The sequence below is a fragment of the Spinacia oleracea genome, chromosome 4, assembly GCF_020520425.1.
Source record: "Spinacia oleracea cultivar Varoflay chromosome 4, BTI_SOV_V1, whole genome shotgun sequence".
NCBI lineage: Eukaryota > Viridiplantae > Streptophyta > Magnoliopsida > Caryophyllales > Amaranthaceae > Spinacia > Spinacia oleracea.
In genome coordinates, this window is record NC_079490.1 from 118,111,825 (window position 1) to 118,125,059 (window position 13,235).

At 36.1% G+C, this 13,235-nt stretch overlaps 2 protein-coding genes across 4 annotated transcripts; one reads left to right on the forward strand and one right to left on the reverse strand.

The window, feature by feature from the left end:
• The first annotated feature begins 407 nt into the window (after positions 1–407).
• On the forward strand, positions 408–2,145 carry LOC110785289 (protein UNUSUAL FLORAL ORGANS). Its single transcript, XM_021989726.2, has one exon. The coding sequence runs from the start codon at positions 495–497 to the stop codon at positions 1,917–1,919; it is 1,425 nt and encodes a 474-aa protein (XP_021845418.2). The 5' UTR covers positions 408–494; the 3' UTR covers positions 1,920–2,145.
• Positions 2,146–4,265: 2,120 nt separating this feature from the next.
• On the reverse strand, positions 4,266–10,151 carry LOC130459371 (uncharacterized). 3 transcript variants are annotated; one of them, XM_056826711.1, is made up of 8 exons: positions 9,915–10,151; positions 7,474–7,804; positions 7,120–7,358; positions 6,804–6,994; positions 6,634–6,726; positions 6,421–6,537; positions 5,942–6,340; positions 4,266–4,509 (listed from the first exon to the last, which is right to left on the reverse strand). In XM_056826711.1, exons 3-8 carry the CDS (start codon positions 7,133–7,135, stop codon positions 4,477–4,479), a joined length of 849 nt encoding a protein of 282 aa, XP_056682689.1. In that variant the 5' UTR covers positions 7,136–7,358; positions 7,474–7,804; positions 9,915–10,151; the 3' UTR covers positions 4,266–4,476. The 3 variants fall into 3 exon arrangements, with proteins under 3 accessions (XP_056682689.1, XP_056682687.1, XP_056682688.1); XM_056826709.1 differs by having other exon boundaries at positions 6,804–7,012; XM_056826710.1 differs by lacking the exon at positions 7,474–7,804 and having other exon boundaries at positions 6,804–7,012.
• Between the last annotated feature and the right edge of the window lie 3,084 nt (positions 10,152–13,235).

Consider the following 13,235-nt stretch of genomic DNA (forward strand, 5'->3'; position numbering starts at 1 on the left):
GAGACTCTTTTCCTCTTCATTCATCTGTTTTGAATTAAGTAACGCAAATGTTTTTCCACGTTTATTACTCTGTTTTGTTAGATATTTTTTTTTTAATGTCTCTGTTTTGTTAACCTTTTTTTCACTTATTTAGAAGTTTTTTTTAGTTGTCAATAAGTCACAAGAGCAATACAAATTATAATCGGGTAGAAGATTTGAACTTAATACCTATCATACACATATCATTTGTCTTAGTTAACCATTAGGCCATCACCTCATTGGTAAGTTTAAAGACGTTGGGATGAAATAAGTTAAAGGAAAACAATGATTAAGTTTAGATTAAAAAAAAAACAGAAAAAAAGAAAGAGGTAAATATAACGCCAACCTTAGTTAAGAGAGATGGAGTGAGAAAAAGTTGAGTTTGGTGTTTGTATTTCTATATAAACCCCAGTACACTTGCACTAAAAAGCTCACAAAAGCACTCAAACAAAGAGAACAAAAAAACACAGTTTGTAATGGAAACTTTCAATGTTATCCCGTTTCCTTACAATTATGGCATAACAAATGTTCCTACATTCAGCCCTCCTTTTCAGCCTTACAATTACACAAGTTTGACAAATACTAGTTTTACTGATTTCCCAACTGCTGCTCCTCCTCCTCCTATCACTACTCCTACCATCATCACCACCTCTTCGTGGATGGATAGTAGGTTATGGAGTCGCCTTCCACAACCACTCGTGGATCGTATCCTGGCCTTCCTTCCCGTACCGGACTTCTTCCGGGCACGGTCTGTCTGCAAGAGGTGGTATGGTCTCTTATACTCCAACTCTTTCCTTCAACTTTACCTCCATGTCTCCCCTCGACAGCATTGGTTCATCTTTTTCACCCACAAAACACCTAACACAACCAACATTTATCGAAACAACAACCTTGATGATGGAGAAGGAGAAGGAGAAGGAGAAGGAGAAGGAGGAGGTATTGTATCATCATCTAGAGCTTATCTATTTGACCCGTACGAGGTGAAATGGTACACAATCTCCTTCCCTATTATACCATTAGGGTTTTCGCCTGCTACCTCCTCTGGTGGTTTGGTTTGCTGGGTATCTGATGAACCAGGATTAAAAAACCTCTACCTCCACAACCCAGTAGTAGGGTCAGTGACCCAACTACCGCCCACTCGCCGGCCTCGTCTTTTCCCTTCAGTAGGACTGTCTGTTACTCCATCATCTGTTGATCTGATTCTTGCAGGGGACGACATGATCTCCCCTTACGCTGTCAAAAATCTTACCGCTGAGACCTTCCACATCGACTCTAACGGTTTCTATTCCGTGTGGGACACTACTTCCCCCCTCCCAAGGCTTTGCAGCCTTGAGTCAGGTCAGATGGTTCATTCTCATGGCAGATCCTACTGCATGAACTACAGCCCCTTCAGTGTCTTAGCCTATGACGTTTCCTCCAACGCTTGGTGGAAGATCCAAGCTCCCATGAGAAGGTTCTTGAGGTCCCCATGTCTTGTTGAGAGCAACGGGAACATCATCCTAGTTGCCGCTGTCGAAAAGAGCAAGCTTAACGTCCCCCGGAGCCTCAGGATGTGGATCCTACAAGGTTGTGGGACCCAGTGGGCTGAGATCGAAAGGATGCCGCAGCAGCTCTATGCTCACTTTGAACAACTGGAAGAGGGAAGAGGGTTTCATTGTGTTGGAAGTGGTCACTTTATTATAATTATGATTAAGGCTCTCATTAACAAGGGATTATTGTTTGATATTCACACAAAAAGGTGGATTTGGATGCCGTCTTGTCCACGCAACGCCAACTTATCAGGTGAGATTAACGTTAATTCTGATGCTAATTTCCAAGGGTTTGCTTATCAACCAACGTTGGCTGCTCCTGCTACTGCATTAGTTCACCAATTAGCTACCTCTTCTCTTTCAGCTTTTTAATCTGTTGTAATTATTAGTTAATTAAATATATGCTTAATTGGTGATCCTTTCGTGGTTAATTAAGTTTCTAATCTATGTAACTTTCTTAGTTTTAGTGTTAAGTGTTAACTATCATAATCTATGGCTTATCGCAACGATTATATAGTATGTTTGTGACATCATGTATGATATATCAAAAGTAAGTTAATGTGTGTTTATTACCGCTTAATTATGTTGTTCATATGCATATTGATCGTTATGTTTTTCTGTTATGTGGACTTGATGGATTTTTCGAACTTTTTATTAATGACAATCACATACAATTGGAGGTGATTATGTTTTTTTTGTTTTTGTTAATTGTTACCACCGGTTCACCCTTAGGGCTAAATTGAAGGTGAATTATACGTGGTCTTCGTACTAAATCGATCTTTATATTCAACTTACTGATACGCATACTTAATTTGGTGATTGAAATTGTTCAGAAATATCTTGTAGCGTGCTAAACGTAATTAACTACGGGCCGACCAAACTCTATTTCTAATTACGAACATACATACTCGAGTTAATTATTTAGGTCAAATAGTCACCACACAAATTCTATTTGGCACGATTCCAACAACAGTTACCACTAGTGTCGCGAATTTGAAGAAAGCGGATAGAGGAGGCAAAGGAAAAGAGGTTGTGAATGAGGATCAACAGCAGCAAGAATAGGAAGGAGGGACAATTTTTTTTTTTTTTTTTTTTGGAAAGCAAGCATTATAATTAATACCAAACAAGGTCAAATACAACCTAGCCTACTCAAACTGAGCAGGCAACAAACACTACTAACTGCTACAGCAGCCAACACAACACCTAGCAGCTAACAAACTAGCTACACACAACTACACAGCAATTACAAACTGATAAACCAACTACTGTCCCTCCTGCTCAATTTCTGACTCATGACTAGTGTGATCCTAGCTCTCACAATTTGTTTCAAACTCCCCATAACAGAATTGATAGTTCAGTAGGAACACTTGACAAGAGAGGAGTGAATTGTTTCTTGGGAACTTGGGTAATTTTCTTGCGAAATTTTAAACAATAAAGAGAATGAGAACAATAAGCGAAGAGAGATATAAAACGGAGGAACCTTCTTGATCCTAATCAAGAAGAACCTCACTACTCTTTTGTATTAATGCAATAACTCTATTACAAATACACTCTTTAACTCGAGTTCCTCTCGAACACGAGTTCCCCACAGCAATCCCCTTTGATTACTGTGCTCCTCATTCTCTCTCTGACTTAACTCTAAGTCGCTCCTTTTCTCTTTGACTTAACTCTAAGTCGCTCTTTTTCTCTTTGACTAAACTCTAAGTCAATTAAGGATCACTCAACCCTTAAACCCAAAATACAATTTGATATAAAACTCTAGTACGTAATAAAGCTCAAAGTAATAAGGAACTCAAGGGACATTTTTTTGAAAACTGATTCTCTTTTAAAACGTTTAAGCTCTTAAGATATATTTTGCAAAGATCAGTTGTGTGTTTTGAAAAGCAAAAACTCTTCTCCTTTTATAGAAGAGTTTTACCTAGGGTTGGGTATCCATGTTCTCCTCAACTACCCACCAACAGTTACTGCTCAGTAACATGGGCATAGTTGGAGAGAAACAAGGGAGACCAAATCAAAACACTAAATGCACGTTTAAACAGAAATACGTGGGAGAGTTTCAAGGAACATGGAAAATGTTTTTCTTGAGAAACAAGGAGAATAAATCTGAATCCCATGTTTACATTTATTAATTAAATCACTACTACATTTCTTATCAGATGCAACGCCTAAAATCGTTGCATTAGGCATCAAAATCCGTCGCTTTAGACCTAATGCGACGCCAAATGACCCTTGCATCCGGTGGCGTTGCATTAGGTCTAATGCGACGTTTATTTACCTGATGCGACGGTAAATTGATACCGTTGCATTAGATTTCCATCTAATGCGACGGGTCTCATATGAGGTGTCGCATTAGTTATTTAGCTAATGCGACGGTTAATTTAGCTAATGCGACGGGTAATTTTAACTAATGCGACGGGTAATTCTAGCTAATGCGACGGGTACCTACAATGGCTTAATGAAATAATGCAACGCCCCTTCCCTAATGCAACGGTAATTTTTTTGTCAAAAAAAAAACTTTTGGGCACCTAATGCAACGGCTTATAATAATAATAATAATAATAATAATAATAATAATAATAATAATAATAATAATAATAATAATAATAATAATAATAATAATAATAATAACAATAATAATAATAATAATAATAATAATAATAATAATAATAATAATAACAATAATAATATTAATAATTTAAGAATGGAGGCCAATAACAAAAGATTTTCAATGACTTAAAAGAGTAATATTACAATATATATTAGTGCCCATATAGGACACATGCATTACAAAATAGTTGTTCACTAATTAATTTAGTGTTTTTAATGACAAAAGTACATAAATTAAAATCCATATAAACAAATTCAACGTTACTAGAAATCCCAAAATGGCCTAAAACAAACAAAAGCCTCGACCGTCTCATTGTTAAATCTACATTTCTTCTCCATTTAGCTCACCATGCTCCTGCAAGTTTAAATCACGAATGGGCACAAATTAAAGATGGTACAAGTTTAAATCCAAAAAGTGTTGAATGTGGGGCAATTAGAAGATCAAAGATGAATAATAATTCTCAAAAAACGTAGCAAGATTGTAATAATAGACACAACTACTTCATATAAAAACTGCAGTGGACACAGGAGAGCACGCAACAGAGCATAGCAGTAGAGCACACAACAGTTAGCAGAGCAAGCAGTCAGCAGCAACCAGTAGAGCAAGCAGTTAGTAGAGAAAATAGTCAGCAGAGCATTAGAGCAAGCAGTCAGCAAAGCAAGAACACAGCGAGCCATCATAACTGCAGCAGTACAACACAACAACAACAAAGATACAATGTATCAGATGAGTGCAACAGCTGCACCAATCAGGCAGCTTGTACACTAGTCAGGGAGAGAATAGTTCTTTGTGTCTAAGAATAGGATATAGAAACTATTATACGCTGCAAGATTGTTAAAGAAATATCCACATGTTTTATCTTTTCTTGTATGTTCTATGTTGATTGTTGGTAAATCCAATTACCTCCTAGTACTAAATTAATAATCATGCAAAAGAAAGGAAAGAATAAAAAGAGGAAAGCATTTGGAATTACTAATTTTCAGTTCATTATAACCACAGTTATCTCTATAGTATGTGATTGATGTTGCTCTGAGTGATCTTATTTTTGGCTGAAGTAATCATAGATGAGCAGTATATGATAACAAAACATATCAATGCTTTTGTCAATGACAATTGACAAACAAGGTTTCTTAATGTTGTCAAAGGGTTTTTTTACTTGCGGGGTTATAACATTCAGATCTATTAGTATTATGCAATCTTTATGATAAAACTACTAACATAATTCATTGCTACAATGTGATTTTGAAGCTTGTTATTAGAGTTTATGAGTGGGTCATCTGAAGAGTGAAGACTGAAGGTGGGGGGTCTATCTCCATTCTCCAACACTACCGTTATACTTATTATAAAAGAACCAATTAAAAAACTGGTGGAACAAATTAAAAGGCTTGCACAACAACAACAGATTGGCCTGAGCGAACCAGAATTTAACGCAACAAACCCAGAATCATGCCATATGCCAGAAACCAAGACCAAACCACTGAACCAGAATCAAAGGCAACAAACCAAATACAAGCTAATTAACCAAAAACAAAACCAAAACCAAAGAATAACTAAGCCCGAGGATGACCATGTTAATCTTTGCTATTCGGGTAGTGGTTTGTTGGTCATATGGATCAGAGTATCCACATCCAAGTAGCTCCCCATGTTAATGTTAAAACCATTTTTAGTGGAGTAGGGAGAACTGAGAATGTATTTTCTGAGAGAAACACAAACTGCATGTATTTAATTATGTTATCTGAATAAGGAGACAATGCAACATAATATAGTGCCAAAACAAATATTTTACCTGGTTAATTGTCCTACTTGTCCCACCAGACTGCCCATTTTGCTCACTGACACGCGGCGCACTGGCAGCATCCTTTGGAGTCGATAGAGTCACAAAATCAGGAATAACTATATTTATCTCGGGATTAGCTTCTTGAAGTTGAGATACAATCATAGACACAACGTGGGGTGCAAGTTGATGCACCAACTTTGTTTTCATACTCTGCAAGAACTCTTCCGGAATCAAGAATCCTGATTTTTTTCCCTTTTTCTTCAAGTCACTCTTTGTCATACCTTTTCCGTAAAGTGGTACGCGGCTTTTGCTTTTGCTTTTGGGACCTTGTATCACTTCAGAGATAAGGTCTTTGGAGTTGGTCCCTCCTTCTCCGTCTTGGGTGGACTCTAAAGCATCTATTTTTACCTATTTATGGAACTTTATGTCATTCTCTTACTATATTATAAAAACTATGCAAATATGTTAAAATGCACTTGTTAACTTACAATATTCTCTTGGATTTTCTCAGGGTTGGTAAGGTATGTTCTCCCTGTAACTCTTTTCCTTGATTCTTTGTAGACCTTTTCTTGAGAAGGTTCTTGCTTATCCGGGTCCTGCTCTTGCTATTAAAAAGCACAATAACATATATAAGTAACCTCTAACACGCAGCACCAAAATATAAGAAACTTACTAGAAATATAATGAGAATAAGTTGTTACCAATTCATGACGTAAAATTGCAAACCCCTTACGGCCCATCGTGTGCATATCATTTAACAACAAACGATTTTCACTGTTGGTCTTACTTTCTTCCTATGAGATAAAAACAATAAGTTACAACTACTAACACCCATTATTACATGAACATATAAGGAAATTTCATTAAATACCTCAACTTTTTCACATTTCCAGTAATTCAAGAGGTCTTGAAACTGAGGTACTGAAATAGTGTCTGGTTTATTCTCCCATCTTAACTCATCAGTGGCATATGCGTAGAAATAATTCTTCTTAAATCTGCATTTATAACTACGCCAACTTGTATTGACAGCCTCCATTGCATATTTTCTTCCGGCTTCAGGAACTATATATTTTTCATATACTAATCATTAAAGTGACCATTAGTAATATATGAAGGTCATAATATTTCAAAAAATATCAACGAATATCACTACCAAACTTGTGCAAAACAACAATATTACAACATACCAAAACATAATCCCATATTTTGTCATGTGTGGGCAGATCTCGAAAATTTACATAATTAAGTGGCGCAAGCTCAGAATCCTTCCCCAAAGTTCCGAGGAAAAACTTAAACTCTTCAACAATTTCCTTTGTAGGTCCTACTGGTTGGCCAAACAAGTTCAGAATAATATATTGACGTTCTTCTCTTGTACGCGCATGAACTTGTGTAAGCTTTGTTGGCCCTCGATGCTTCTTCTTAGGAGCTGTTTTAGTTCAAATATTAATTCAAGTATATATTCAGTATGCTACTAAGTTACAGGTTTACTAATTGACTCATAAATTATAAATGACTTCACAAATGTAAATGAGAACTCATACCTTCCTTTTCGTTTTCAGCTATTGTCTCCAATTCTAATTCAAATCCAAGGTCATATCCAGCATCATTATTATTCAGTTGTACATCATCATCATTATCAACTCTTATTGGTGATGTTTCAGTATTCAGAATTGGATTACCGGCTGCAACTATTTCATTATTTTCTAATTGCTTTTTTCGAAGATCAAGATACCTTGTCATGGAACCTGGAGAACAATATGACTTTTGTTTTTGCTTCCTTTTCTTAACAACATCATGCTGCTCTTGCTCTTTCTCAGAGCTTGGATTTTGGAAAGGTTGTTTTCTCTTCTGACTACATTGTTCTTGAACTTTCTGACAAAGAAAAAAGGAATCTGCATTGATAGCGAGTAGAGAAAGAAAAAAGGAATCTGCATTGATCTGTTATCTGATCTGCACCGTTTTGCACCGATCTGCACTAATCTGCACTAATCTTTTATGATCTGCTATATGATCTGCACTTATGTGTTATCTGATATGCACTTATGTGTTATCTGATCTGCACTTATCTGTTATCTGATCTGCACTGATCTACACTTATCTGTTATTTGATCTGCACTGTTCTGATCTGCACTGTTTTGCACTGATCTACACTAATATCTTGAATGATTTGCACTTATCTGTTATCTGATATGCACTGTGAAGGCACTGGCATGGGCACCCTCGATCTTTAAATTAGTTATGTGGTACTTTAAAATCCTGAGCTCTTTGTGATGCAGTTTATCAACTATTCTTGATGTGGATTTATTAGTGTCTGATACCTGTATGTTCAATAAAAATATGCCAAAGTTATTACTCCTTTTTCCTTTATTTTTTTAATTTCTCGACTTCTCTCAAAACTAAGTCTATGCTATATCGTTGAAGCTCCTCTAATGTGTGTCTCCCTTCCTTTTTGCAGGCTTCTCGATCCTTCTCCTCTACTCTCAACTTCGTCATTTCTTGATTTATAGTTTGTTCTTGATTTATTGTTTGTCCAATGGCACTTTTATAATCAGTTTAGCTGTCTGAATTTGTACTGAAAGGTTCTGTATATTTTGGATTTATAATAAATCTTTTATATTGGGAGTGCAGAGTGTAACATGTTGTAAGTTGGTAACCCTTTGAATCTACCAACACTGGCTTATATAAAGATCTGAAATGGGTGTCTTCATTATCTCTATTATATACTTGAATTCATCTGAATTATATTCTCAAATCCAGAACGAAAAATAAATTTAATTTGCAGTACCCCACGAAAAGCCAGAATTCAAATACGCAATTGTCAAATCTGCGGTTAATATTTTGAAATAAGCAAGTGGATTTGAATTGGATTTTAGAAGATAATTGACTGTTTAGATTTTTCATTTCAGAATGTGATACTTTGATGCTTGGAAAGTTAAACTTTTTTGAGATTTTTTCCACATTTTGTATTCTTTGTAATTGTTTACATTCGTTGAGGTTGGATTGATTATGCTTTGGTGTGATTTGAGTAGAAAGGGAACCAATATAAGATGGAGGTTGGATTGATTATGTATGTTTTGCTAATTTCCTGCTTGAAGCTAAGTTTATTCTCTTCATTACTTGCTGCAAACTTTCCTATCCAAAGCTACAGACTTAAAGATTCTTTACTGACCCTACATGCTTTTGCCAAGAATATTCTGTATGAGGAACAAAAATGAATTAATACATGCACAAGACAAGAATAGATTATCATCAAGTTAACTGTTATTCCCTAAATAAAACAGGTTTTAGCTTAAGATCATCATATTATACTTCATTGATTTATTTCAGTCTTCCTGTACCTCTATATCTCATTTCTTTCGCCGAAATTTATATTTTCTAACATGGGTGCAGAATTGTCTACTGCCATTGACACAAGAATTACAGAGCTTGAGTGAAAGATTGCTTGTGTTAAGATTGAGGCATCGTTTACAAACCCTAACTTGGATGCTTCAAGGAGGGAGGCAGAAGAACTCAAACAACAGCTTTCGAGTTGTGAAAAAGTTCAGCAAGAAATGGAAATGAAACTCCAAAATATGACCCTTTTATTATCAACATTTTTTTCCAGAATATCCCAATACTGAGTAAACAACATTCCCCCTTCCTCTGATATCCATAACAACATACCCCTTTCTAATTAATTTGGGAATTTGGGGGAAAATTAAAGGGTATTAATCTCAACTAATAACCAGTCTTCTCAATTCTCACTGGTGCTCAAAAGCTAGCCTTCAATCAAAGTTTAGTAAACTAAATCAAATATCACAAATTTACTAAACTAAGAATATCACAAATTGGCTCACAAATCAAATATCACAGATTTATCAAATATCACTACTATTCTGCCTTCCATCATCAAAGTTCAGTAAACTAAATCAAATATCACAAATTTACAGAATAAGCTTCAATAATCAACTATGAAGAACCCTAAAAAACACAAAATACATACCGTGAATTCCAGACCCTCCTGTTCGAACTATTATGCGAAGCCCAAATCAACCCTCCTTCTCGATGAACAACAATCAAGCGACGTGAGAGAATGTCGCAGCCCAAGAAATTCGATTAATGTCGAACCTAATTACGAATTCCAGACCAAATAGTTAGAATTTGCCAAAATTTTGAGGAAACCCTAAAACTCGATCCTATTTTCTCTCAAGTCTCTCTCTCCTGGATAATTGGAGATTTTCTTTTGGCAGTGTTTGTGTTTTAATTTTCTTTTCTTTATTTTTTTTTACCGAAAATTAAATGTGTGGTCAGGTTTTGAAATTTTGGGAAAATAATAGGAGGGAATAAACTAAAATAATAGGCGCGGAAATAAAGTAAAATGAGAGGGAAAAAAAAATTTAGCATACCCGTCGCATTAGCCTAGTAGACCGTCGCATTAGGCTAATTTACCGTCGCATTTGATCATCTATTGCAACGGCTTCCAACTACCGTTGCATTAGCCCGAATTTCTGAAATCTCATACAAGACACCGTTACATTATCCCCCCCTATTGCAACGGTTCTCAATAAGGTGTCGCATTAGCCTTTTTATACCGTTGCATCTGATCAAAAATGTAGTAGTGAATTCATTTTATTTATTAAAAAGATTTCCCAAGTTAAAACTCTTTTATAATTACAGTTAATATATTTCATTTAAAACGTACCAAAATACTATGTCCCTTTCATTCCAAATTACGTTTAAACTTTATTAAATACTTACATAAATCCTAAAACATAAACTCATATGTTGTAGTCTTCATGTTGCACCTTTAGAAGCTTCACTCGAATACTTCCCAATTTGTTCCTTCTCTGGAACGTCGAGGATCCACATAATATATGAGGATCTCGCCTTAGGAACTCGCCTAAGGATCTCGCCTTTGCAAACTTGCTTAATGATTATTTCTTCAATGTAGTGTCTGACATGGATCAATTACTTGCTTATATTCCACGTTGCTTATTTTATCCAACTCAGGATCTCCTTAACTTAGCATTATCCCTCTAAGGATCTCGGAACCTATTATGCAACATAACTTAACCAATTGTCAGGAGTTTGCTTTGCCATCATCAAAACTTTAGGGTCACCAATATTCCCCCTTTTTGGTGATGACAACAAAAGCAAACTTTCACTAAATAAAATTATAATCAATTAGCATAAATATAAAACAATAAATTAAATAAAGTATTTTTATAAAAATTAATCTAAACTTCCTAAATGAAATTAAGGAAAATTGAAATTAATTTTAATAAACGAAAATAAAATTAAAAACGAGAAATAAAATTTTATAAACTTACATCAAGAAGAGAGTAGTGAGACAGACCCAAGTGATCAATTTAAGTTAAGTTTGCATTCATTTCCCCCTGTTGGCATTAACAAAAAGTAGAAAAATACAGTACTAATATATACCGATTATAGCGCCCTCCGATCAACGGTTGGCAAACTAAGTTAGCCTCAAAGTGAAGTTCCAACGTACTAAATTCGAATATAAAACATAATAATCAACCAGCCAAGTTTTTAGAGATACGATCTTTTAGGAGTTCACAGAAATAAAAGAATAAAAATCGTATGTTTCCCAACAGAGGGTTACATACCAAAAAGAATAAAAAAAATAAAATAAAAAGTTCCAAAAAAAATCAAAAGCATAATGTAACACAAAAGCTAGGATCAAGGAAGATGGTTTGGGTATGTAGCAAGTTTAGGGTGGTCCTTTCTCAACTTCATATCGATCCACACCCTGTCTCAATTTCTACTGCTTCCTTTAATTTTTCCACTTTCACACCATTATTCTCATTAGCATAAGATATATCAACAAACAACAGAGAACTTTGCACCTTAGGAACCACGTTGTTAATCCTGTCATACTTTTTTTTTTTTTTGTATAACAACGGCATCCCTTTAATATAATTCACAACCCAGAAAATCCTCAATATTAATTGAAAACCTCGTCACCAATATTTGCACATCAATCGAATTGGAACACGGAATGAGGTACTTTCCCCCTTAGAAAAATCCGTATTTCTTTTCCTTTTTTTTTCTTTTTCTTTTTGTTTTTGCAATAACCACGGTCTACCGAACTGAATGGGAGGACGCATCTGGGCTGGGCGGCTGGTGGATGTTGCTGTCGGGTTTGGGTGGTGAGGGTGGTATTCGGGTCGGGGCTGGGGCCAGTTTGCAGACGGGTCGGGGGTGGGTTTTTTGTGCGCGATCTGGGCGGGGCTTGTGGTTATTCGCGATCTGGACGGGTTGGGGGGAATAGGTGCTGTGGTCGCGGACGGGTTTAGGGAACAGGCGACGAAGGAAATGTCACCGGCGGGCTATGAACGGCGGCGAGAGAACCGTCGCTGTTTGTTGCGGACCGTCGCTGTTTGGTGGTTCGTGGCTGGGGAGAAGGGCGGAGGTTTGTGAGGGTTGGTGCGGACGACTGGGCGACGACACGGTGGTGGTCGGTTGGTGGCGGTCCGGCCGCCGGTGGTTGCTTGAGGCTGGCCGTCGATCATGGTGGCTAGTGTTTCAGATGTTGAATTTTGAAACTCTAGGGTTTTGTGGTGTTTTGAATTTGGGGGTTTTTATTTTTTGGATTCCTTGTGTTTTGAAGTGGTGAAATTTGAATTTGTGGTGGCCTTGAGTATGAGAGATCCATAGGTGTGATCCATTAGCTTTTAATTTTGGAAAAAATAAAATTTAATGGAATAAATGAAAATTATGGATATATAAAAGAAAATGAAAAATAAAAATAATTTGTGGAAAAATAAAAGATAGGAAAAAAAATTGTAACATAAAAAATATATCCATGATCCTTATATTTTAGTGGAACTGTTTGAATTTCGTATCTCATATTACTGACTAATTAAATACACATTTTAATTCTAAATTTTTGGTTGTTCCTTAACCATGGTAAACTTTAGTTATGCTTTACGCACATGTATTTATAATGGTATACAATAGTTATGCATAAATCTATAAAAGTCATACCTCATGAGGAACTGTCCTGCTTACTTATCTTATCTTGATCATCCCGAGTTCCATTCTCATTTTCTCGTGCTTCTCTCTGCTTAAAGGTTTAGTCATAATATCTGCAATTTACAGAATAAGCTTCACTGCAGTCATGTGGGACTCCTTTGGGTTTGATTGAAATCTTGCACACAACCCTACACTGAATGATATGTCTAGTCTGCTTACAGTTAGGTATAGCAGAGATCCAATCATTCCCCTGTACGTCGTTTGATTCACACTTTTTCCTGTGGGATCCTCACCTAGTCTTGTGGCTGTTCCCATGGGAGTGTGATTT

What these genes read in the sequence shown, in the direction of transcription:
- LOC130459371 (XM_056826710.1), bottom strand. An exon ending in CAATTTTACGTCATGAATTG is followed by an intron (nt 6,538 to 6,633) that starts GTAACAACTTAT and finishes GCTTTTTAATAG; the next exon opens with CAAGAGCAGGACCCGGATAA. An exon ending in AGAAAATCCAAGAGAATATT is followed by an intron (nt 6,341 to 6,420) that starts GTAAGTTAACAA and finishes TTCCATAAATAG; the next exon opens with GTAAAAATAGATGCTTTAGA.
- LOC110785289 (XM_021989726.2), top strand. Translation starts at nt 495, where the DNA reads ATGGAAACTTTCAATGTTATCCCGTTTCCTTACAATTATGGCATAACA.